The sequence below is a fragment of the Lynx canadensis genome, chromosome B3, assembly GCF_007474595.2.
Source record: "Lynx canadensis isolate LIC74 chromosome B3, mLynCan4.pri.v2, whole genome shotgun sequence".
Classification (NCBI taxonomy): Eukaryota; Metazoa; Chordata; class Mammalia; order Carnivora; family Felidae; genus Lynx; species Lynx canadensis.
Window position 1 is genome coordinate 80,831,143 of NC_044308.2, and position 26,530 is coordinate 80,857,672.

Below are 26,530 nucleotides of genomic sequence, written 5' to 3' on the forward strand. Positions count from 1 at the left end.
AAGGTATTCTGAACCTTCCTCATATTCTGAGCACAATTCTTCATAATTAATTACTTTTTGATTCAAAATCAACAAGATCTGTATTTCTACAAACAATGCTATCATCTGTGCCATAAAGAGCATTAATGATGCAGCATTTCTGAGCGCTCCTCTATCAGACAGGAGTCTTTACTGAAATCACTAAATCCATTTCACAGTTTTTGTTGCATGAACAGGTAATGATAACTATGCTGCAATTTCTATCCGGTCAACAGCAATTATACAACATTTCCTATTTAAGAGATGTGAAAATGTGTATGGAGGGGGAAGAGGGAAAGTGGCAGTGTATCACAGAATCAATTAAAACCAGAAGGATCTATGAAGATTAAATGATAAGACATGTTAAATACCTAAGACACTGGCTAGCACAGAGTTAAGTGCTCAGTACTACCTATCATATCATTATTAGTAATAGCAGCTATTGCTCACTGTAGGCTGATGTATAACCAAGACAGGTTAGGGTTAGATACAATTCATTTGGCTCTTTCTCTCCCACTCAACCACTCATAACTACAAAACAGTACAGGTCAAAAGAAAACAGGTCAATAAAAATTTCTTATTATCCTTAGAAGCATCAATCTCTCTAAAAACTAACCAATTCAAATTGACAGAATTTGGCCTTGAAGAAAACACCTTTCCCAGGTTAGAAAGTGAAGTTGTTATCCCAAATTTTCTGATAGTGTAAAGACAGTAACAGCAACTATCATTTGAGCATCTACGATGTGTTGACTGCTACACTGTTTTTCATGTATTTTTTTTCTAATTACAACAATAATCATGCTATGAATATACATACATTTAATTGATAAAACTTCACGTCAAATTTTTGCTGAAGTGCTAACAATCTTTTTACTAATAAGTTGAAACTTGAATCCAAGTGTGCCTGACTTAGTAGCAGACTAACATTACACTGTGTCAAATTACTTCACAATATGAATTTTCTAGAGACCTAGATCAGTCTCACATTTGGTTCAATTCAACCCTTATCATTTGATTTTGCTGGACCTCAATTTGTCTCCTAAGTGTAAAAAGAACTTTCCAAGGTCCTTTGCTAACCTAAGAGTCAAAAATATTATGATTCTTCAGCAAATAAGTTATTTGCTTTAATGATAAACAAAAATAACACAAATATGTACAAGGTTACTTGGTGCCAAGAGTAAGAAAGAAAAGACAAAGTGTTTAGCAACAGGTGACTGGCTGAATAAATTTGTGGTATATCTACATAGGGTAAGTATACACATGTAAAAAAGTTACCCAAATGCTAAAAGGAAAAGGACTTCAATATATACTATTAAATGAAAAAAGCATAGATCAGTGTATGTAACATGCTACATTTTGTATAAGGAGGGAATAAGCATATATATTTGTTTGTATCTATGCTACGAAACACTAAAAAAATAAAAACGCTTACTTATAATGAGCAATGGGGAATGGAGTGAATGGAGATGGCATGGAAGCATGACTTATCAGAATAAAAGTTTTTATATCATTCTAATTTTGGAACCATGTAAATGTTAAATATTAAATTAATAATTTAAAAACCTGGATTTTACCTTTGCTACTTGAGGTCTTCCAAAACATGCAGCATAATGTAATGATGATGACCTTTGACCCCTATTAACATCAGCACCTCTTTCACAAAGAAATTCTACCTGTAAAATTATGAAGAATCATAAAGTTGCCTTATTAACAGTTCTATCTTTGATTTAAAACACTAGCTTTTATTTATCAGCTTACCATTTCCTGAGTTCCAAAAGCAGAGGCCCAGTTTAATAGAGTCTGACCCACATCATCCATAAAATTTACTTCAAAGGCTGGAAGTTTGAAGGAGAAAAATAAGTTTTTAAAAATCTAACAAAATCACACTGAACTTCTCTACAGTGGGAACCATTTCAAAACTGTTATTAATAACCACTAACCACGAAATCCAGAGCCAATTTTAAACACTTAAGTAAACTGTACAGTAGTAAATAACCCACAAATTCTGCTAAGAAAAAAATATTCTAAAATGTTTAAGCCACTGAAGATTCACCAGGCTGTAAGCCTTAAAAATAAACATAAAATAAGAAACAAAAAACCTAAATATATAACACAACTCAACAGGATACAAGTTTCCTTTACTCATTTCATTTACTCATTTAATAGGCATTTATTCTGGTCTTACCATGTACCAGGCTGATAATTATATACATGGGGAGAGGATACAGAAGTGGATGGCCATTCTATTATCTGGCTCAACTGCTAAAACTACTGTCCATAATCTAAAAACTAGAAATTGCCCATATAATTCCTTATCTCACACATTTTTTTTATATTTAAAAAAATATTTTCCGACCTCCTGTGTCAATTGCATCTATAAGTGCATCGGTATCTTTACTTCGAATACAGTCTATAAGCTGCCGATGTGAGCGCTCCCCGGAGCTATCCAATCTGCGAAGTCCTGGAATTCTGCCTGTAGATCCAGCACTAGACTTTGGCAAAGCTTTTCGTCCTTCAAATAATAGCACCAAGAGAAGGTCAACCAAACGCATGGTATCAAGCACACATCTTTCATCACCCTGCAATGCACTTTCAATTGAATCCGGAAGTTCTGACCTCAGGAGATCCTAGAAAGGGAATGGGAGAAAAGTTCAATATATTTGCATTATACAAAAACACTTTTTCTGCAAGATTAAAAATCAAAGATTCAAAAACACTCTTACGTGTGTGACTACTGGAGAGCCTCTGCAAAGTGTTGAGAGCAGACTTACAATTGTCGACACCTGGTTACTCAATTTGGAATCTGCAGCTGTGGAAGGCGCTCCTGTAGTGCTGCGACCTGGTTTACAAGCTGATGATGGTCCTGATACAGTACCACCAGCAGCAGCCATGCGAGATAACAGCTCCTCAGTTAATCCATGCTTCGCTAATGGAGCTGGGTCAACACCACGACGGGTAAATCGGTCTGCTAGTGATGCAAAACACCGCAGAGCTCCATCTGAAACCTAATGATGTAAAGAATATGCATATGGATAAAATTCACCTAAAAAGGGCTAAAGGTGAGTACTGCTAATTTCATTACTGAGAGTATAAGAAAGGCAGCTACAGAAAGGATATAAGGTCTAGATTTTAATCCTGGCTCCACATTCTGCTAACTCTATGACCTATGGATGTTACTTAACTGCTTAACGAGCTGTTTCCTGATATGTTAAATGGGGTAATAGTATTTATAATTCACTGTCCAAGCTTAAATAAGATGATATATATGAAGAATCCAGATAGGCAGTGAAAGCTCAATAAATACTATTATTATGAACAACTCTGCCAAAATAACCAATGAATAACCAAAAATAACTAAATGGAATGGTAAAAAGGCATTTAAAAGTCCAGTTCTATTTCCTAAAGTATGCTCATTCAAAAAAATTTTACACATATAAGATTTTAAATGCTGTGTTATTTTACTTCAATGAGAACTACTTAAGTCAACAAAATTGTGCTGAGTCATCAAATCACACTGAGTATAAGGTAGCTTTAAAAAATTATATATTTCTGAAATGTTTAAATTTTACAAATAAACTCATCATGTTTATAATTTAAAATGTTTGGGGGCTCAGTTGGTTAAGTATCTGACTTTGGCTCTGGTCATGATCTCACGTTTTGTGAGTTCGAGTCCTGTGTCAGGCTCTCTACTGACAGGTTGGAGCTCGGAGCCTGCTTTGGATTCTGTGTCCCCCTCTCTCTCTGCTCGCTCTTTCTCTCTCAAAAATAAATAAACATTAAAAAAATTTTTTAATAAAAAATAAAATGTTTCACTGCCGAAACATAAAAGGAATACCGTATAAAAATATAAAATGAGAAAAAGAGAAAACAGAATTACCTCTACTTCATCAGAGTACACTATAAAATCACTTTTTGAACACAAAGTATACAACAGTGATTTATTTACCTGATGATCCTCATGTTTTAATAAACTAGACAGAGATTCCACACAAATTTCTAAAGAAGAATCTTGAGGTTCCATTTTGCCACAGAGTCTTGATACCACAGCCATGGCAGAGTGCAAAGTATCTTTATGAACCAAGTGTCCGCTGTCACGAATGAAGGTAAGCACACAATTTAAGCCACCAGCCTCGAAGACTGCTCCTGACTCACGAGTACATATCAGTTCTAACACCTACAATTAATTAACAAAAGAATACATTAAGTCCAATTTTAATTTTCTAGCATCACAGAAAACATAATGTACACTCTAAATTACTTAGTAGCCATACTTTAAAAAGTAGAGCAAAATGAAGTATTATATTTAATTTAGTCTAATACATGCAAAGTGTCATCATTTCAAGTGTTATCAATGTTAAAAAATTGATAGATTCAGGGCGCCTGGGTTGCTCAGTTGGTTGAACATCTGACTTCAGCTCAGGTCATGATCTCGTGGTTCATGAGTTCAAGCCCCCCACACATGGCTCACTGCTGTCAGCCTATCAGCTGAACTGACTTCAGATCCTCTATCTCCCTATCTCTGCCCCTCCCCCTCTTCGCTCTCCCAAAAATTAAAAAATTAAAAAATTTGATATATCTTACATTATTTTATGTATTAAGTCTTCAAAATCCCATGTAGGTTTTATATTTATAGCACATCTTTGTTTGGGGTAGCCACATTTGAAATGTCCTATATGGCGACCACATTGGACACTATTGGTTCAGAGGCTAAGGACTATATAGCAAGCTAAGCAATTAAAGTAACTAAGCAAAAGTTTATAAAGTTCCTAGACATTTAAAAAAATCATTAAATGCTTGCTATTGCATTATTCATCATCCTCACACTTGCTCTAGGAAGGTCAAAACATTAAAAACCAACTTTGATTTCTAAATTATGTTGATGTTTAAGGAGTTTGGGTAGAAGTAATGAGTTAATAGAGTCCACAGATCTTATGAGCATACCAGAAATTTAGACTATTCTTTAAGCAAGAAAAAAAATTTTTTTCAAGCAAGAAAAATATTTTCAGCATAAAAATAATATGATCAGGTTTCTAGTTAATAACTGGGAATACAGCACAGAAAGAGTGTAGAGGCAAATGCAAAAAAAAAAAATTCAAGCATGAATATTCAAGACAGGATGAGAGCTTAACTAAGGCAGTTAACAGAGACAAACAAAAGGAAATAAATCAGAAAAGCACTTGATTATGAATTACATGTGTGGAGTGGATAAAGTACAGGTTTCTGTTTAGAGTGACTGGGTGAAGTTGATGACAATTATCAAAATAACTGTATCTGTAGTGAAAGATCATGAATTCAGACATCTAGCTGGAGTTGTCCAACAAGCCTTTGAAAATGGAGTCTAGAACTCAAGAGAGGTCAGGCCTACAGATAAGAATGTCTGAATGGTATTGATGTTAATAGATAAGACAGTCTAGGCAAATTTATATAGTTTTAAGAAAGTAAAAAAGAACCTTATATAATATCACCACTAAAGAATAAATCAGTAATAATAATCTGCAAAGGAAACAGAAAAAGGGAGAGGAGGGTGTAAGAGACAAGAAAAAATTTGAAAATATGAAGTCTGTGAATAAACAGTGGAGTAAAATAACAGACCTGAAACATGAAGTGACATGATCAAGAGACTGAGAAGAGAAAAAAAGCTCTAAATAGGAAAACATATACCTCTTCCTCCGAGGCTACAGACAGAAATAAATCTACAGATGAAGAGGCAGAAAATCAAGACAGTAACACCTACATCCGCAGCTCTCAAAGTGGAAAGAAGACATTTTTAGGAATCCTTGAAATAAAATTTTTTTCCTAATACTAATACCATGACCGTAATTATTTTTTCATTCTCAATTTCTCGGGAATATACAGCGGAGTTTTTGAGAAGCTGTATGTGATATAGCAACAGACTGAATGCCAAAGTAGGTATGACGATCCACCTTTTTTTTTTTTTTTAATGTTTATTTATTTTTGAGAGAGACACAGAACATGAGTGGGGGAGGGCCAGAGAGAGGGAGACACAGAATCTGAAGCAGGCTCCAGGCTCTGAACTGTCAGCACAGAGCCTGACGCGGGACTAGAACCACGAACCGTGAGAACATGACCTGAGTCGAAGTTGGACGCCTAACCAACCGAGCCACCCAGGTGCCCCCCACCTGTCTTCTATTAAGCCAGACACTACCAAAGACATACAAAAGTGCTTAACAATGCTACTGTTCTAATTTTCTATTTGTTCAAGAAATAATTATTTTCATTAACAGGGGCACCTGGGTGGCTCAGTTGGTTAAGCCTCTGACTTCGGCTCAAATCATGATCTCACCGTTTATGAGTTCAAGCCCCACAACAGGCTCTGTGCTGACAGCTCAGATCCTGGAACCTGCTTCGGATTCTGTGTCTCCATCTCTTTCTCTCTGTCTCTCTCTCTCTCTGCCCCTCCCCAGCTTGCTCTCTGTGTCTCTCTCAAAAAATAAAAAAAACAATTAAAAAAAACTTTTAAATGTATGTTAACATATGAGTTTGTTATTTTCAGATAAATATTCTAAATTTCTGTTTTAATATCTAATATAGTAAATATAAATATATAACCTACATAAACAAAAGCTCTTTGAGGGCCCTTCAATAGTAAGGCTTATAAAGTGATCCTGAGAAAGTGTGAAAACTGCTGACCTAGAGCAGCAAGAATCATAACAAGAATGAAACAGGAATCATAAAAAGAAAATCATACAAAATCTAAATGTGTTCATTAAGTACATCTAATAAAGCCACTAGCCCAGTACTGGTGCTTTTAAAATCACAAAGTTTATAATTAGTCCCACCAGGAATGAAAACAAAACAGCTAACTCTAAAGGAAGTATAGCAAAATGGTTAGGGGCACCGTGGTTCAGTCAGTTAAGCATCCAACTCTTAAACTCAGCTCAGGTCATGATCCAGGAGGGATTGAGTCCCAAATCAGGCTCTGCATTGGGTGTGGAGGCTGATTAGGGTTCTCATTTTCTCTCTCTCTCTCAAATTAAATGGAATGGAATGGAATGGAAAGGAACAAGGAACAAGGAACAAGGAACAAGGAAAAAGGAGAGGAAGGAAGAAAACTAGTTAAATCCATGGGCCCTAGAACCAGACTTCCTAATGTTCATATTCCTAATCTTCAAATTTTGACTGTGCCACCACTTGTATCAACCCCAGTGAAGTTACTCAACTTCAGTATGCTTGAATTATTTGAGAAAGTAGAAATGCTGATGTTAGCAGCACCTATGTCATATGAAGTTTTAAATGAACACATGTACAGTGTTCAGTACAATGTCTGACTCCAAAAGTTAATGTTACTTGTGGTTGCTGTTATTACTATTTTCAGAGAAAATCATTTGGCTAACAACAGGGATAACCTATCTCAAAATGATTGTGGCTACCAGAAACCGAAGAGCCAGCACAAAAGCGCATGAGCAGTGAGTGACCCACAATTTTCCATCAAAGATAAGATTTCTTTCCCCAAACCACACAGGATCTTCTCCAGTGCCACAAGGACCGTGATTTCCACTGCTGTCAACCACTCTCAAAGAATAATGAAAGAATTTTTTTAGCAAATATATTTTTTATTCTCTAAGTGACCTTCAAATGGGCCAATAAATAACAAAGACTTACCTTTACACATTGTTCAGCTAAGTCTCTGCTAGTCCTGTTATTAAGTTCGACCACAACTAAACGATTACAAAGTGCTTTTATAGCTCCATCAACCCCAACAATCCTTCGGGTGCATTCTGCAGATACATCCAGGTAGTATGTGATGGCACGGGCTGTCACCTCTAACACATTGTCCGGAGCACTTTCATCAAGAAAAATTTTGCAGAGGGCTGGTAAGAAAGTGCGAGGAGGACATCTGTAGTGAAAATAAATCATATTACACCTAGAATTATTAAATTCTTCACATCAAAATATTAACAAAATAATAAATAAAAACTGTAACATAATACAGCACGTTTTATACTGTGTCTGCATGTGTATTAGGCAGTATTTCTCACAATGCTTTTGTTTCTATAACAATTCTCACATGCTAATTTCATCACTGCTGAAAATATCAAGTTAACAGTTTAAATAAAGTAGCAGCATTATCTTGAAACCCCATTAAAAAAAATTCCTACTCAATACTCAACTCGAACATCAACTCCTCTGTAAAACCTTCCCTAACCTCTTCAGATAGCTAAGTGGTATTTTCATGTTCCTAAAACCTCATACAAACAGTGCCCATGCTATCTAATCTATCATTTTATTTCCTTATTTACATTAAAAGGTCCTGAAGGCCAGGAACATCATTCAATTCCTGTTTTATGGGAACAAGTACTGATTTGGGGTTTAACAGACAAGGGAAAAACTTACAACTTTGTAATCTTTCTGGTCCAATTTCCCCATTTGTAAAGCAAAGATAATATCTAAAGAATACATACTTTATATGGATGTTACAAAAATTAAATAAAATTATATAAACACTTAGCTCAGTACATTGTAACCATATTAAACTAATTAACTTTAGCTCTCCCTCCCTCCTATGAATAGTCTAATGCCTGTTAATATAAACCTGCATAAAACAGTTTTATCAAAAGTAGAATTTGTGAGGTACCAATAATATCCCCTATATTTTATCAACACTTAAAATATGAAAGACCATGATTCACATTTCATAGAAATCTCAGTTACATGAAATCAAATACATTATTCTAACTTCTCTGCACAAACTAAGCTTTAAATGGACTACAGATAACACAAAAGGTAGTGTGCTCTAAATGTTTTAGTGGAATTACTTTGTCCTCCAAATTTTTGTGTGCTTACCTTTAAAACTATCTGTATGAACATCAAAGCAACTCTACTCTTAATCTGCTTAGATGATCTTAACTTAAGGAGTCCACCAGCAGGAATACTACCAAAGATTTCAGAAGATCTCTTACAGAGGCACCTGGATGTCTTAGTCTGTTAAGCATCAGACTCTTGATCTCAGCTCAGGTCATCATTACTCAGTTCATGAGATTGAGCCCTTCGTAGTGCTCTGCTCTCACAGTGTGGAGCCTGCTTGGGATTCTTTCTCTCCCTCTCTATCGCCACTCACCCTCTCTATCTCAGCCCCACCCTCTCCCTCTATGCCCCTCCTCTGCTATCACTCTCACTTCAAAATAAATAAGCTTAAAAAAAAAAATCTCTTGCATTCCATGATTGACCAGTCATTGATTAAACACAGGTGGTTTTTATTAGTCCACAACACTAGCAATCTCTGTCACACAGTCACTTGTAATCTTCCTGAGCAGGAAATGCTCTGAGGCAACATTATAAGAGATAGTCCTCTAGCTCTCAGGTAAGATCAGAAGACTGACTAGCATATCAGAATCTTAAAGCACTTTTGCTGCTGTCTACCTATGCATATGTAGTAAACTGAAGAAATGAAGAGACTATAAAAATGTTAATACTATTGGGGAACAACATAGTCTTTTTTTTTTTTAACATTTGAGAGGCAGAAAGCATGTGAACATGTGCGCATGCACACGCAGGGGAGGGGAAGACAGGGAGAAAGAGAATACCACACAGGATCTGCACCATCAGCACAGAGCCCAAAGCGGTGCTCAAACCCACGAACCATCAGATCATGACCTAAGCTGAGATCAAGAGTTGGACACTCAACTGACTGAACCACCCAGGCTCACCCAACAACACAGTTTTTAAAACTATTTTTTTCTTTAGAAAACAGTAACTTTTGAATAAAAAATAAGATGCTGAAGCAGACAGTCCTTGATTCAAAGGACAAGAACTGATCTACCACATGCTTTACATTAAAAATGTTAATTATTCATCTTTCTTACCCAGTACAAAAACTGCCCACCAAAAAATTAACAGAAAACAAATGTTTAGTGTAACTTTTCTATATTTCATGTGGAAATGTAGTATTTGCCAATTTGGGGACTATATTCCCTGCTGTGTCCTCCAAAATATGACAAATCTTCTGAACAAGTAAGGGTAGGGGACAGTTTAAAAAAAAAAATTTCTAAAAATAGGTTCTCAGATTTTAACTGTGATCAATTTTATTACCAAGAGAAAAATAAAGATGGTCAGAACACATAAGAGCTTACTTTATGTCAGGTAGAGTGAAAACCTGCTTCATGAACTTTCTAAAATTATAGTACAGAACATGGGCTGTACAAATGGGCAGAAAAATAATTCTTTTTATGGCTCCTTACTTTTTCAACAATGAGAAAGTATTTAGGCATTTTCATATATAAAATCACTAATTTTTTAATTTAGAATCAAAGCAGGGGCACCTGGGAAGCTCAGTTCATTAAGCACCCGACTTTGGCTCAGGTCATGATCTTGCAGTTTATGAGTTTGAGCCCCACATCAGGCTCTGTGCTAACAGCTCAGAGCCTGGAGCCTGCTTCAGATTCTGTCTCCCTTTCTCTCTGTCCCTCCCCCTCTCATGCTTGCTCACTCTCTCTGAAAAATAAATAAACATTTAAAAAAAAAGTGTTTAGAATCAAAGCAAATTACAAAATCTCAACACAAATCAACTATAAATTGAGCAAAAAGGCAGGGAAAAACATGCCAATATTAATTAATGATCTCTAAAAAGCACAAACCAGTTGAAAGAACTATACTTATATTACTTAAAAGTTCATAATGAACTAAAAAAAATCACTAACAAGTATTTTTTTTTTTAAAACAAGTATTGTTTCTTAACATACTCTACTGGTTTTCCTGCTTTAAAACAACCATTGTAATATTAACATGTAATACCTTAAAACTGTGCCTTCGGTTGTTGGTTAGGGATTTTTTTTAATCTTTTTTTTTTTTTTTTTGAGTATAGTTGACCGAGAATTTCTTAATATCATTTTCAGAGAAACCCTATGTTGATAGATAATTCAACTTGGTCGTTGAACTCAACCTCAACTTTATGGTTATCACAGGCACCTAAAAAGGGCATATCCTAAACAAAACTCCTGCTTTGTTCCTCCACTCCCAAATCATCATCTTTGTGATTATTACAACCATTCAAAAGGCCAGAAACCTAAGAATCATCCTTAGTTTTTCCCCTATTTTCCTCACATTACACATCCAATCCATAAGTTAAATCACACCAATTTTCCCTCTAAAATATATCCTAAATCTGTCCACTTCTCTCAATCATCTTTTACAAGCCAACCTCAAACTCTTGTTTGGACTATTCAAATAGCTACTTAGACATCCACATAAGATATATGCCTAGCCTTGGGGTGTCTGGGTGGCTCAGCCAGTTAAGCATCCAACTCTTGATTTCTGCTCAGGTCATGATCTCATGGTTTGTGAGTTTAAGCCCTGCATCAGGCTCTGCACTAACAGTGCATTCTCTCTCTCCTTCTCTCTCTGCCCTTCCTGTGCTCATGTTCTCTCTTTCAAAATAAATAAACATTTAATAAGATAAAATAAAACTTTACTTCATAAAATTTGACTGGCCACAATAAAATTAATAAACTTTTAAAATTAAACACAGAATGGGGCACCTGGGTGGCTCAGTTGGTTAAGTGTCAGACTTCAGCTCAGATCATGATCTCACGGTGGGTGAGATTGAGCCCCACATCAGCCTCTGTGCTGACAGCTCAGAGCCTGGAGCCTGCTTCAGATCCTGTGTCTCCCTCTCTCTCTGCCTCTCCCCTGCTCGCTGTCTCTCTCAAAAATAAATAAACAATGAGAAAGAATGAAATATGGCCTTTTGTAGCAATGTGGATGGAACTGGAGAGTGTTATGCTAAGTGAAATAAGTCATACAGAGAAAGACAGATACCATACATTTTCACTCTTATGTGGATCCTGAGAAACTTGACAGAAGACCATGGGGGAGCGGAAGGGGGAAAAAAGTTAGAGAGGGAGGCAGGCAAACCATAAGAGACTCTTAAAGACTGAGAATAAACTGAGGGTTGATGGGGGGTAGGAGGGAGGGGAAAGTGGGTGATGGGAATTGAGGAGGGCACCTGTTAGGATGAGCACTGGGTGTTGTATGCAAACCAATCTGACAATAAATTTCATATTAAAACAATTTTTTTAATTATATTAAACACAGAATTATTCAACCCCCCACCAAGAAAATAAAGAACCTAAAGCTGTACACACACACACATATACATATATACAAACACTTCAGGACACAAAGAGTTTCTGATGAGAATAACAAAAAATTACCAAGTAAATTCCAAAATGAATTCAATCACTCATATTTTTTTAAAGTATATTTTTTTCATTTTTTAAAGTGTATTTATTTATTTTGAAAGAGAGGGGGGGGGTGCCTGGGTAGCTCAGTCGGTTAAGCCTCCAACTTCAGCTCAGGTCATGATCTCACAGTCTGTGAGTTCAAGCCCTGCGTCAGGCTCTGTGCTGACAGCTTGAAGCCTGGAGCCTACTTCAGATTCTTTGTCTCCCTCTCTCTCTGCCCCTCCTATGCTCATGCTCTATCTCTCTCTGTCTCAAAAATAAATTAAAAAAACATTAAAAAAAAAAGTTAAGAAAGAGAGAGAGAGAGGCAGGGAGGGCGAGAGAGCGAGAGAGACAGAGACAGAGCGACAGAGAGAGAGAGAATCCCAAGCAGGCTCTGCACTGTCAGCACAGAGTCCGATGGGGGGATCAAACCCATGAACTGTGAGACCATGACCTGAGCCAAAATCAAGAGTCAGATGCTTAACTGAATGAGCCACTCAGGTGCTCCTCCAATCATTCATATTTTATTCCTGTATTTCTAATACAGACCTTATTTCTGTATGAACACATACTTGAGGTACATACAAAACCATACTGGGCAAATATAAACATCATTTTAAAATTTCCATTCCAATTTCTCTTAAAAGATAAAAATCAAAATTTAGAAACCTACTCATTCATTGCTCCAAGGAATGAAAATTTGTAACATTATCTTCAATTGGATTTTCCTACAATAAACTGTAAAGTTCAAAACAACCCAAAACCACAAGGTCCTCTATCAAATGCAGTACCATTTTGAAGGTGGTTCTAAGAAGATAATTATATACAAACACATTTGGTCAGATTTCTAAAAATAATTAAATATTTCAAACAAATGAGAAAATTTTGATTTCCTTTTATATATAATGGTGAATTCAAGACTTCAAAAAAGTTATCAGACAAAAATGTACAAAGATTTCAGTGATATGAACTATATATATCTAATAACAAGGGCATAATTAAGTATATGACATAATTGTATGACAGGTTATGAAGGTTTTATTAAGGTACTTACTGAAAACTTATGATACAAATATTGTTTAACAGAAATATAAAATAAATGAAAAAACTCATAGCCATTAGTGTTTGTGTAAAAATATCCTGAGAAAAAACTAGAGGAAAAAGTTAAAATGGCTTATTTCTGAATGGTGCAGTTATAGATAATTTCTCTGAAAATTAGAGAAATTCTAAGCTTCTTTAAACTCTTCTGAATTTCCCAAATTTCTCATTCTCTAAACTTCCTTTTCTGATTTTTTTTCAAATTTTTGAAACAAACGTATTTTGTAATTCCCAGAAAATAAATTTAAAGTTTGGGACAAGTCAACTTCACTAAGCTTATTACAGCCTATTTCTCCCAATGATTGCAACCAAAAACCTTGGACAAAACAAAAAAAGCAACTGAGACACCTGGGTGGTTCAGTCGGTGAAGTGTCTGACTCTTAATCTCAGCTCAGGTCATGATCTCACGGTATGTGAATTCAAGCCTGATGTCAGGCTCTGCGCTGAAGGCACAGAGCTTGCTTGGGATTCTGTCTCTCCCTCTCTCTGCCCCTCCCCCACTTGTGTTCTCTATCTCACAAAATAAACTTACTGGGAAAAAAAAGTATCTGAGGACTCTGAAAAGTACACAGCAGATAGACTGGATAGGAAGTCAAAACTTAAATAAAGACCCATGATGGAAGTGAGTTTCAGGGGCTTTTTCCTTTCCTCTTTTCTTTCCTGGTTTGACCCCTGGATGAGGCAAGTCCCCAAACTATGTAGCAGGAGCACAGAACAAAAACTCAGAACCAAGAAAGAGGGTCATTGTGAGCCAGAGAGTGTGAGGAAAAAGTACTGAGGCTTTTTCTCCCTGCCTGGCCCAAAGGCTAGCCTCAGAGTTAAGCCTCAAACTAAACCCTGAATGACACATCCACAGTGCAGTGGAGGTGGCCTGAGCCCTGCAGAGAACTGGGAACTAAGAAAAGGAGCCCCTGTGGTCAAAAGAGCATGAGAAGAATCCTATTATCTTCTTCTTTTTTTCTCAATACTTTCACCTGGGGGGCAGTCTAGTCTAGTCCCAGCACAAGGGGGAAGAAGAATGGAGGATAGGGGGTGGGAAGAAGTGTAGCTGTAACATCAAGAGAGTCCCAGTTTCAGAACACTAGTAAAAAAAGGGCTCTGGGTAGCCAAAAGATACAGGGGAAATCTCAGAAGAAAGAGCAAAAAAGAGGATCCCCAACACAAATCCTAAGCTCACCTCCAAACTGCACAGTGGAGGAGAGGTGAAGAACAGCAGCAAAAACTTTGACAACTATGACATAATCCACCATCCAAGTCCCAGATTATACTAAGAATGACACGTGTACAGAGTAGACCCAAACACCATAACAAAGGCTACGAAATCACGGACACTGGAACCACCACCTACAAAGAGCAAGACAGAACTTGCAGTCTAAATCTAACTGGGTTGACTACATACCAATATAAAACAACAAAATCAACATTATCTCCAGAGGATTTTTATAAAACCCAGAATCTCACAATATAATATCCGAAATATCTAAGATAAAATCCAAAATAACTTGAAACACAATCAGTACAATCTGATCTATCCAACTCAAGAAAAAAAGACAGCCAACAGATGCAAGCCTGAGTCAATCTGGATGTTAAAATTACCAAAGAGGATTATAAATCAGCTTTTATAGCTATACTCTACCAGGTAAATGTGAACATTCTTGAAATGACTGGAAACAGAAGTTTTCAGCAGAGAAACAGAAAATATAAAAAAGAATCAAATAAAAGTTTTAGAAATAAAAAGCACAATTTGTGAGGGGAAAAAACCTTACAGATGGAACAGAGAGTAAAAAGATTGGGAGAAAAAAAAGGAAAACTCTCAGGAACCTGAGGGAGCATTATCAAAAAATGTAACATTTGTGCCACTATTGTCCTAGAAGGAAAGGAGAAAAAAATGGCTATAGAAAATAGATTTGAAGAAGCTTCCCAAATTTGGTCAAAGACATACAGATTCAAGAAGTTCAGTAAACCTCAAATAAGACAAATTCAAAGACAACCATGCACAGAAAAAATCATTATCCAATAGCAAAAAGCCAAAGGCATATATTTTTAAAAACCTTAAAAAGAGCAAGGGAAATACAACACAAAGAAACAAAGATTAGAATGAGCGCAGATTTCTCATCAGAAACCATTAAAGTGAGAAAATAGTGGAATGATATCTTTAAAATGCTGAAAAGAACTCTCAACCCAGAATTTTATATCCAGCAAGAGTATCTTCACAGCATGAAGGCAAAATAAAGATATTCTCAGATGAAGGAAGACTAAGAGAATTTCATCAGTAGCAGACCTCCCTAAAAGAAATACTAAAGAAAGTTCTTCAGAATGAAAGAAAAGAACACCAGAGAGATACATGGAACTTTACAGGAATGAAAAAAAGAAATAAATACATAGGTAAATATAATAGATTCTTCTTCTCCCATTAACCTGACTGCTGAAAGTGAAAATTGTAACAGAGTATCTTGAGATTTTCAATGTATATCAATTTAAAACACATAAATATTAGGGGTGCCTGGGCGGCTCAGTTGGTTAAGCAGCCGACTTCAGTTCAGGTCATGATCTCAGAGTTCACGAGTTCAAGCCCCACACTGGCCCTGTGCTGACAGCTCAGAGCCTGGAGCCTGCTTCAGATTCTGTGTTCCCCTCTCTCTCTGCCCCTCCCCTGCAGGTGCCCACTCGCACACGCTCTCTCTCTCTCTCTCTCAAAAATAAACGTTTAAAAATATATATACATAAAGGGACAGAGACAAAACACAATAGCTAAGTTAAAATATAACACTACAAAATATTCTATACTTTGAAAGACAGGAAAGAAAAAAAAACTGAACAAAAAACAAATATTCAAACATTATACATATATCCAAATACACTAAAAGTTATATCAAATGTAAATGGTCTAAATTCACCAATTTCAAACAAGAGACTGTCAGGTTGGATTTAAAGAAACACAAGCCAATAGCTCAATAGAGCACGTGACTCTTAATCTCAGGGTTGTGAGTTCAAGTGCCACAGTGGGCGTGGAGCCTACTTAAAACACACACACACACACACACACACACAAGCCAACCATATACTGTCTACAAGAAACCCACATATATACAACGACATAGATTGGTTAAAACTGAAAGGATGGGAAAACATAGACTAAACAAACACTATCAAAAGAAAGCTTGAGGGGTGCATAGCTGGCTCAGTCAGTGAAGCATGTGACTCTTGATCTTAGCGTTGTGAGTTTGAGCCCCATGTTGGGTGTAGAGGCTACCTAAAATAAAATCTTAAAAAAAAAAAGCAAGCAAGCTTGAGTGGCTATAGTTATAGAAGACAAAATAAACTTTAGAACATGGAAAATTACCAGAGATAAAAAGAGTCTTTTCATAATGACAAAGGGTTGATTCACCAAGAAAACAATCCTTTTAAAGACACCTTAAGGCTTCAAAATACTTGAAAAACAGAAATAATTGAAGAGAAATACTTGGAGACTTCAACACATGTCTTTCTGGAACCTATAAAACACATGGACAGGCAATCAACAATATAGACTGATCACCACTATCAATCAACCTGACCTAATATGACACTTAGAGAACATTCCACCCAACAAGGGCAGAATATACATTCTTCTCAAGTGCATGTGGACAAATCACCAAAAAACAGACACATGGGCCATAATACAAACCTTAACAGATTTAAAATAATTAAAATAATATATTCTCTGACCACAACAAGAACACAAAAATATCTGGAAACCCCCAAATATTTGTAACTTAAGCAACACTTTTAAATAACCTATGGGTAGGGGCGCCTGGGTGGCGCAGTCGGTTGAGCGTCCGACTTCAGCCAGGTCACGATCTCGCGGTCTGGGAGTTCGAGCCCCGCATCAGGCTCTGGGCTGATGGCTCAGAGCCTGGAGCCTGTTTCTGATTCTGTGTCTCCCTCTCTCTCTGCCCCTCCCCCGTTCATGCTCTGTCTCTCTCTGTCCCAAAAATAAATAAAAACGTTGAAAAAAAAAATTTAAATAACCTGTGGGTAAAAAAGAAAGTTCTAAAGGAAGTTTTTAAATTTTGTGAGCCAAATGAAAAGAAACAAAATCAACTAAAGCGAAAAGAGAAATTTATTATTAAATGCTTATATTAGACAAGGTCTCAAATTGTAACCTAAGCTTTCACCTAAGAACCAGAAAAAAAGGACAAATTAAACTTCAAACCAATGCAGAAGGAACTAATACAGAACAGAAATCAATAAAACTTAAAACAAGAAAATATAAAAAATGAACTAAACCAAAAGCTGCTTCTTTGAAAAGATTAATAAAATTGGTAATCTTTAGTCGGACTGATCAAAAGATAAAAATTACCAGTCTCAAAATGAAAAAGAAAATTATCACTACATACTGTACAAACATCCAAAGGATAAAAAAGGAATACTACAAACAACTCTATGCCCATAAATTCCTTCAAAGACATACTACCGAAATTCACTCAAGAAGAATTAAGTAACCTTAACAGTCCTCTATTACAGAAAGAATTAGTTAAACATATCAATTTATTCCTACGGATTGTGTTGTTGGTGTTTATTTAAGAAATATTTGCCTAACCTAGGGTCACAAAGGTTATCTCCTATGTATTCTTCTAGAGATTTTATAGTTATACGTTTAACATTTAGATCTATGATTAATTTTAAGTTTATTTTTGTGTAAGGTGTGGGATATGAATCACAGTTTTCTTTTATCCATGTGGATACAATTGTTCCAGCACCATAAAAAACAAACAGACAAAAAAAAACTACCCTCTTCCACTGAACTGCCTTTGCACCTTTGTTGAAATGAGGTGTCCCTGTACATGAGTCTATTTCTGAACTATTCCATCTCATCAATCCATTTAGCTTTACATCAATACCACACTGTTTTGATTACTGTAGCTATAGAACAGGGATTCAAATACAGTATCATTAGTCCTCTAACTTGTTTTGGTTAGCATAGGTCCTTTGCATTTCCATGTAATTTTGAAATCAGTTTCCCAATTTCTGCATCTTGTCAGATTTTTCTCTAAGAATTTCAGAAGAAATGAAAATTCATATTTACACAGAAATCTGTATGCTAATGTTTATAGCAACTTTGGTCATAATGACCAAAACTAGAAAAACCATTTACCTTCAAGAGGTAAATGGATAAACCGCCTCTGGGATGCATCCATAAAATGGTACTACACAGCAATGGGAAGGAAGGAACTATTACACACACAGCAACATGGATGATTCTCAAGTGCAATATACTACATTTACATTTGAATCTGAAGCCAGATTCAAAGGCTACACAATGTATATATGATTCTACTCATACAACACTATGTAGAAGACAAAACTATAGCAGCAGAGAACAAACCACTGATGGTCAAGCACTGGAGTTGGGGAAGGATTTAACTTCAAAGGTATGGCTCTAGGAAACTGCTATGCATTTCAACTGTGGGTGGTGGTTACATGGCTCTGCATTTGTCAAAAGTGGAACTTTACTGTAATTTAAATATATTTAAGAAAAAAAATAAAGATCATGCATATAATAATCACAGACCTCCCTGAATAGCACTAAAAGTATACACCTATGGTATAAAATCTTATTTTCAATTAAAGAGTTTTTCAAAATTTTACTTGCTAAATATTTGTCTCTTACTTTATGGGTAGAAATTACATTTATACAGTATATTAAACCTAGTACTATGCTATAATACCAACCTATAGACTCAAAGGTCTATGTTTCTTAATTAGGAAACATTAGGATTACTCATCTATATGGAACTGTCAGACCAGTCAACCACACCAATGAGATTAAGAAACTTCAGATGAATCCAAATTTAAGCAATGGTTTCCAAAATGCTACCTGCAATCACATCAGAACCTTTCCCTGATGAAAAGCAGAGATAAATAACTTAAAATAAGAACAAGTTTCATGAGGTTCCAAAGAGAAATAATTTCCCTGGGCACTGTAATAGTTTTTATACTATATCATACTCTTTTTCTAGACTGCATCACTTGAATTTTGGCAAAGATTTCTTAAGATTTACAATATAAAATTTAACTTTAAAAAAAAAAGGAAGTTATGTATAGTGGCAATATTTTACTGACTACAGTCTGTAAATTCTCCATTTCTTTTATATAAAACTAAACAAAAGTTTAACTACAAAAGTCTAATAAATTTGGTTTTGTAAAGATAATAAATAGCATCTTTTGAGTCCTTTCATCTTTTATTTTATTTTATTAATTTTTTTATTTTAGAGAGAGAAAGAGTGTGAACAAGGGAAAGGGGCAGAGAGAGAGAATCTTAAGCAGGCTGCATGTTCAGCATTAAGCCCCATGCGGGGCTCGATAACCATGTCCCTGAAATCATGACCTGAGCTGAAATCAAGAGTCAGACATTCAACTGACCAAGTCACCCAGGTGCCCCTCATCTTTTATTTTATTTTTGTCCCTGTCCCAGCTTTGACTCTGTGTTGCTTAACTAAAAATAACTCATGGCACGGCAGTTGAAAATTATGGCCTTCCCTCTCAAAGAAAAAAGGAGTAAAATTCCAATATGTAGACTTGCTTTTCTCCAGTTAAAATACACACACAAATCTGACTGCAATTCATCCAACAACTATCTACTGAATGCCTTTTTATGCCAAGTGTTGTGCTAAGTGTTGGGGGGGTAGGATACAAAGATGAACAAGACAGTGCTAAGCTCTGAGGAACTCAAAGGTCTAAAATTTTCTATAAACTGGAAGAGTTGGCTTTTTTTTTTTTTACATTTTAAGGCGATAGACACTTTGATAAACAAAGCTCACTGAAGATCATTATCTATGAGCCCCCTAGAGCCCAGGGATAAGAACCTTAGAGAATGGTTTTCATCTTCCAGCGCTTCTTTCTGCTGTCCACTGAAAAGAAGTATATAAACACCTGATTTCTGTAAACAGAAATTACTTAATTTTTCAGGATTATACATATTTGGTGAACATTCTCTAATCAAGAAAGCATCAGCTGTGGGCTGATCAAAAAAGTAATTTCACTTCCCTGTTACTCTACCATGAGGTAGATGAAAACAGGAGTTAATATGGAAAAGGCAGGTACATAAACGCAGAGAGGTAGGGAAAATATATATTGATGCTGTCATTGTTTGTACTACAGAGAATACAATGCTCCTTCTCTTGCATGCTTACCAACTAATTTCATGACTCCGTAAGTACTTTTTTTAGGCATTTTAGGCCTAAGTGAAAAACAAGCACAACATGAATAATTTCTTCAGTTTCTCAGTACCTGGATATTAGCTATTGTATGCCAGGCAGTATGCTTAGCAACAGAAAAACAAAAGTAGTAGTTATATTATGTATCTAGTACTGTAGGAACACAGGAGATGTCTTTGAAATCAACATTTAAATTCTGTCCATTAGGTAAAGACCCAGAAGATTTTGTAAAAGTGAGTGATACAATCAAATCAGTATTTTAAGACCCTTTACACCTCAAAAAAGTTGGGGGAAAAGACCATGAATATTTTAAGACTATAACTCTGGGTACAGTCAGCTTGGAGACAGGGATATCTGTTATGAAGCTACTAGCACTATATGAGCATAATAATTTCCCCATACCAATCCGAGGTATTGTCACTCTTTTTAGTCTCCTACTCCAGGGAGAAAACAGATGTCATCACACAGAAATTCCTTCAGCTTTTTACCATCAAACCTAAAACATCTGCATTTAATCTCTCCATCTTCCCTGCTTTACAACAAGAACACACTACCTAAAATCTCTCTCTCCAACAGTGAGAGCTTTGCTACTAAACTAAGATATTCTGACCAACAGCTTCAGCATTATCTGGCAGCATACTAGGAATGCAGACTATCAGGTAGCACACCAGACCAAATGAATCACAACTTGCAATTTAACAAGATCCCCAGATGATTCACATCATGCACACTGAAGTTTAAAAAGCACCAGTCTTAACAGAAGCTGATTTTCTCCCAGTTTCTCAGAATCCTAAACACTACAGATATTCCATTCTCTCTCCTACCTCTATAACCTTTAAAAGACAAAACCCTACACCCCCATTCCAATCTAATTTTTCAAAAACCTTTTCCACACTCCCCATCTCTATTTCTTCATATCCTACTTCTGGACCAATTCAAATCTGCCCCTTATCACCCTCCATTCAGCTCTCATTAAGATCAATGATCTTAGGGGGTGCCTGCATGGCTCAGTCGGTTAAGCGTCCAACTCGATCTCAGCTCAGGTCATGATCTCTCAGTTCTTGAATTCAAGCCCCACGATGGGCTCCGTGCTGGCACTGCGGGGCCCTCTTGGGATGCTGTCACTCCCTCTCTGCCCCTCCCCCACTCATGCCCATACTCTCTCAAAATAAATAAACTTAAAGAAAAAAAAAAGATCAATGCCCTTGAGAATGAGGCTAAAGGACACCTTTCAGTCTTCACCCTACTTGACCTCTCACCACAATTAAACACAATTGTCCTTTCTCTTTTTGAATCACTTTCCTCCTGTGTTGACATGTATACTAATGACGCAAAAGCAATGGTGGATGAAACTGCTGGTGCTTCAGCATGAATCAAGGCCAGGGGTACTAAACTGTACTACTACTAATTGGATTCTTCACTGCCAAGCTCTAGCATGGGGGGAGGGAGGAGCCAATTTCACTACAGAATAACCTTGATGAAGCAAAAATAATTATTTTACTGTAACTCAACCCTCGAATACCTATTTTTTTTAATATCCTACATCAGAAAATGGAAGTAAGTGTAAAGCACTTCTGCATCCTGAAGAATGATGGTTGTGTCAAAGGAAAGCACTGTTATAGAGCTGAACTAGACACTTTTTTCATGCAACACCATGTTTACTTGAAAGAACTTCCGACAAACCATGATTATTCAGACTTGGATATCTGGCAAACATTTTCTTAAAACTTAACGAAGTAAATAAGCCTTCCACTTCAAGGAAAACAACTGACAGTATTTATCACCAATGATAACATTAAAGCTCTCAAGCAAAAATGACAATTTTGGAAAACTTGTATCTACCACCATGAACTGGACAGCTTCCCAATATTGAAACTTTTCTGATACCAGTATTCACATTAAACAAATGTGAGTTTGTGATACTGTAGAATGACATATGTTAACACTTGGAATATCTGTACAGCTCAGTAAATCAGTGATCAGTGCACAACTGTACAAGCTTAAAAATGGGTACAGAGTATAAAAAGTTCACTGACATGATTCAGAATCCACATTGTAACTAACCCTTAAGAAACTATCATTTGTCCAGTTTTGTATGGTATCAAAGAAGAATACCCATAATTATATTTAAAAAATCATTACAACATTCCTCCCTTTGCCAACTACATCTATGGAGGATTTTTTTTCATACATTTCAATCAAAATACAATGCAATAGACTGAATGCAGAGGCAGATATGAGAATCCAGCCAAATCCAAACTCATGTTCTTAGCCCCTCAAAACTCTTCCAGTGTTCTCTCTCAATGAATGGCACCAACATCCATTATAACCTGAATATTCCAGATACCTCCTTTCTCACTCTCTCATATACAATCATTCGACAAGTTCTATTTTACCTCCTGAATCTATCTCAAATCTATCCACTTCTTTTTACTTCTGTTACTACAAACCTCTCTCTCTGGATAATAATCTACCAAGTCTACAAGCATTTGTTCTTTCTGTCCTCTCCACCTATCTACTTTTGTTAGAGTAGTTAATGTTTTTGAAAGACAACATAATCACATCAGTCACTCTTACAGTACTCCACAGTCTTCTACAGTACTTTTATCTCTTAAGATAAAACCAAAAGCTTTTCTTGTCATATATACAAGACTCCATCCCATCTAGCCTCTACCTTCTACAAAGCACTCTGCAACCTTTCCTTGTCCCAGTGACAATAGTTTTCTCTAAATTACTCAATCACGTCATACTTAGCCACTTCAAATTCTTCACACATTGCCTCTTCTTTGAACACCTTTCTACCTTACCTCTTCATACTTTATCCCATAAACTTATTCATCCTTCATATCTCTAGGAAAAACCACTTCCTCAAAGAAGGCCACAGTGACCATTCCCACCCCTCCAGGTCATGTGTGTTCTACATACTGTCATAGCACCCTAACCTTTTCCTTCATCGCACTTATCACAATTTACAACCACAATTTTATTTCTATAATTACTTAATATCTGCCTTCCCTATTAGACTAGTAGGCACCATAAGAGCAGAGACTCTATCTGTTTTGGTCATCACCGTATCTCTAACATCTGACATAAAGTAGGAAGACAATTTATAAGGTTAAACCCTTGTCACTGTTGTAGGTATTTTTTTATTTTTTCCTGTAAATACACAACAGAAGGTTTTTACCACTGTATTCAACCACTTTGGAATCCAGACTCAAGAGTCTTCTTTGGGATCTCACCCAAAGAATACACTAGGAAAATCTTTAATAGTGGTTGCCTTTGAACTGATTAGTCAGAAACAGGAGAGCAAGAGACTTTGTACTCTGTATCCTTTTGTGCCCTCATAATTAACTAAGATGATTATTTTTAAAAAAAGAGCCTTCTGGTACCTAAAAGTAGTACCCCTAATATTCCATTTTCTAGATCTTCTGGGGAAATCTTAGATTCCACCCTGAAAAGACAACTTTTCAATTATACTGTCTGAAAGTATAGTAGGCAGGATCTACGAGAACCCAGGATGCACCTACTTATAATAGTATGTACAATAATCATCCATTTTAATGTGAATGCAAAATCATTTGTAATTCATTTAATTCTTATTAAATTTTTAACATATTAAATTTAACTCACTAACCACAAATGAAAGCAAAAACTAACCCCGAACTTGTATTTTACTCTCTAGGGCATAACCTTATAAGTTCAGGCATTACTAAGAAACATCACAGTTTCACAGAAAATGTATACTCATTAACTTCAAAAAGACAGTCAAAACTGTTACAAAAAATGGAGAGCCATGTAAAATCTAAATTAAAGAAAAAGACTTAACATCTGCCTTTTTTGACTAAACAGACATATAACTATTAATATCTGAACATATATTTACTCAATGTAACTAAGGACTCTTTGCTAGTACCTTATGAATTCAAGTTGGTATGGGAGATTTTCACCAATATTCAAAATATGCGTATCATCTTATTTTTCCCTACCTTATTTGTTGACTGTTGCAAAGAATTTAAAAAGGCTCTCCAAAATCAATCAGTTTTACAAAATAAAGTCCCAAAATGAAATTCAAAATTAGAAATTTAATATTAGTATGCAGCCCACTTTAACCAAAACACTTCTCACATACATTCTTTCATTTAATCCTCACAAAGAGCCTACAATAAAGAAGATAACTGCTATTTTATAGAGAAAGAAAGGCTCTCAGAAGCTAAATTACATGTAGCTGATCAAGAATCCAAGAATCTGAACTCAGATCTCTGATGCCACAGCCCATTCTTTCCACCTCACTATGGGGCCTCTCTGGTTTAAATTTTCCTCATGACAAGAAAAATCTGACTAAAGAACAAAGAGAGCAAACTAAGTTTTGTTTCTTTTTTTAATTGTCACAAATTTAATCAAACATCCATTTTTAGGTAGACAAATGACTGTTATGCCACATGAAACAGGGATAACCATTCCAATTTGAAATAGTCTTGTATCTTTACTAAGTAAATAAAAAATATAAGTCACATCGACTTTAATTTCATCTTTCTTAAAATTACATTGTATCAAATATAAAAGTCTAGAAGGGAAAATGGAAAAAATAACAATTATGTTACGATGGTAGAATTTTATATAGGGATGAGTTTTATATTTTAAAAATGTCCTTAAAAATTGTTCTTATATGGTAACACTTTTTTTAATGCCATTACAAATTACTATACATTAGTACCTAAGAGAAGATGCAAAACAACTTAATTTGACTAGCAAGTGTAACTTTTTTTTTTTTTAATTTTTTTGAACGTGTATTTTTGAGAGAGACAGTGTGAGCAGGGGAACCGGGCAAAGAGAGGGAGACAAAGAATCCAAAGCAGGTTCTAGACTCTGAGCTGTCAGCACAGAGCGCGACGTGGGGCTCAAACTCATGAGTCCTGAGCCAAAGTTGGACATTTAACTGACTAAGCCACCCAGACACCCACAAGTATAACTTTTTAAAATACCAAAAGTGGGGCCCCTGGGCGGATCAGTCGGCTAAGTGTCCAACTCTTGATTTCAGCTCAGGTCATGATCTCATGGTTGTGGGATCCAGCCCTCTGTCAGGCTCCATGCTGAACATGGAGCCTGCTTGGGATTCTCTCTCCCACCCTCTCTCTCAAAATAAATAAACTTTAAAAAAATTTTTTTTTCTTTTTAAATTTTTTTTTTCAACGTTTATTTATTTTTGGGACAGAGAGAGACAGAGAATGAACAGGGGAGGGGCAGAGAGAGAGGGAGACACAGGATCGGAAACAGGCTCCAGGCTCTGAGCCATCAGCCCAGAGCCTGACGCGGGGCTCGAACTCACAGACCGTGAGATCGTGACCTGGCTGAAGTCGGACGCTTAACCGACTGTGCCACCCAGGCGCCCCCCAAAATTTTTTTTTTTAGGGGCACCAGGGTGGCTCAGTTGGTTAAGTGTCCAACTCTTAGTTTAGGCTCAGGTCATGATCTCACAGTTCATGAGTTCAAGCCCCACATCAGGCTCCACACTGTAAGTGCTTAGAATTCTCTCTCTCTCTTTCTCTCTCTCTCTCTGTCCCTCCCCAATTGTGCTGTCTCTGTCTCTCTCAAAATAAATAAAAAAGAAAAGAAAAAGAAAAATTAAAAACAAAAAAAATTTTTAATAAAATACCAAAAGTAATTCTCAAGTTAATAAAGACCTTCTAATGAAATCTATGAATATTCAAAATTCTACTTCACTTTGCTATGAATCCTGCTAAAACAAGTGTCAACAGGAGGGCTAAATTATTATAAAGTTTGTTAATAACAAAAACTAGTTGACATAAATTGGCCATTAACAAACTGTGATTTTGAAACTTTATTTATAAGGGTTTTTATCCTAAGATTTTTATCATTTTAATCAGATTTACAACCAAAAGTTATTTTCGTTTATTAATTCATCTTAATTATTCATTCAAAATTGAAAACAATTAAAAATACTTTGTCAATTTAGTAATAAGAGCCTTTATTGCCATCCAAAGAAATTAAAATAATTATACCAAGTTTTAAGTC

At 36.0% G+C, this 26,530-nt stretch overlaps 1 protein-coding gene across 6 annotated transcripts in view; it reads right to left on the minus strand.

Annotated features, from left to right (window-relative positions):
• The window catches only part of HECTD1 (HECT domain E3 ubiquitin protein ligase 1), a 92,623-nt gene that overhangs the window by 63,379 nt on the left and 2,714 nt on the right, over positions 1-26,530 (minus strand). For all 6 annotated transcript variants that reach the window (XM_030318875.2, XM_030318881.2, XM_030318878.2 and 3 more), the window contains exons 3-8: positions 7,642-7,876; positions 3,965-4,192; positions 2,742-3,023; positions 2,375-2,645; positions 1,777-1,853; positions 1,593-1,691 (exon numbers count right to left, since the gene is read on the minus strand). In XM_030318875.2, coding sequence (XP_030174735.1) covers positions 1,593-1,691; positions 1,777-1,853; positions 2,375-2,645; positions 2,742-3,023; positions 3,965-4,192; positions 7,642-7,876 — 1,192 coding nt within the window. The remainder of the gene's footprint in view (positions 1-1,592; positions 1,692-1,776; positions 1,854-2,374; positions 2,646-2,741; positions 3,024-3,964; positions 4,193-7,641; positions 7,877-26,530) is intronic.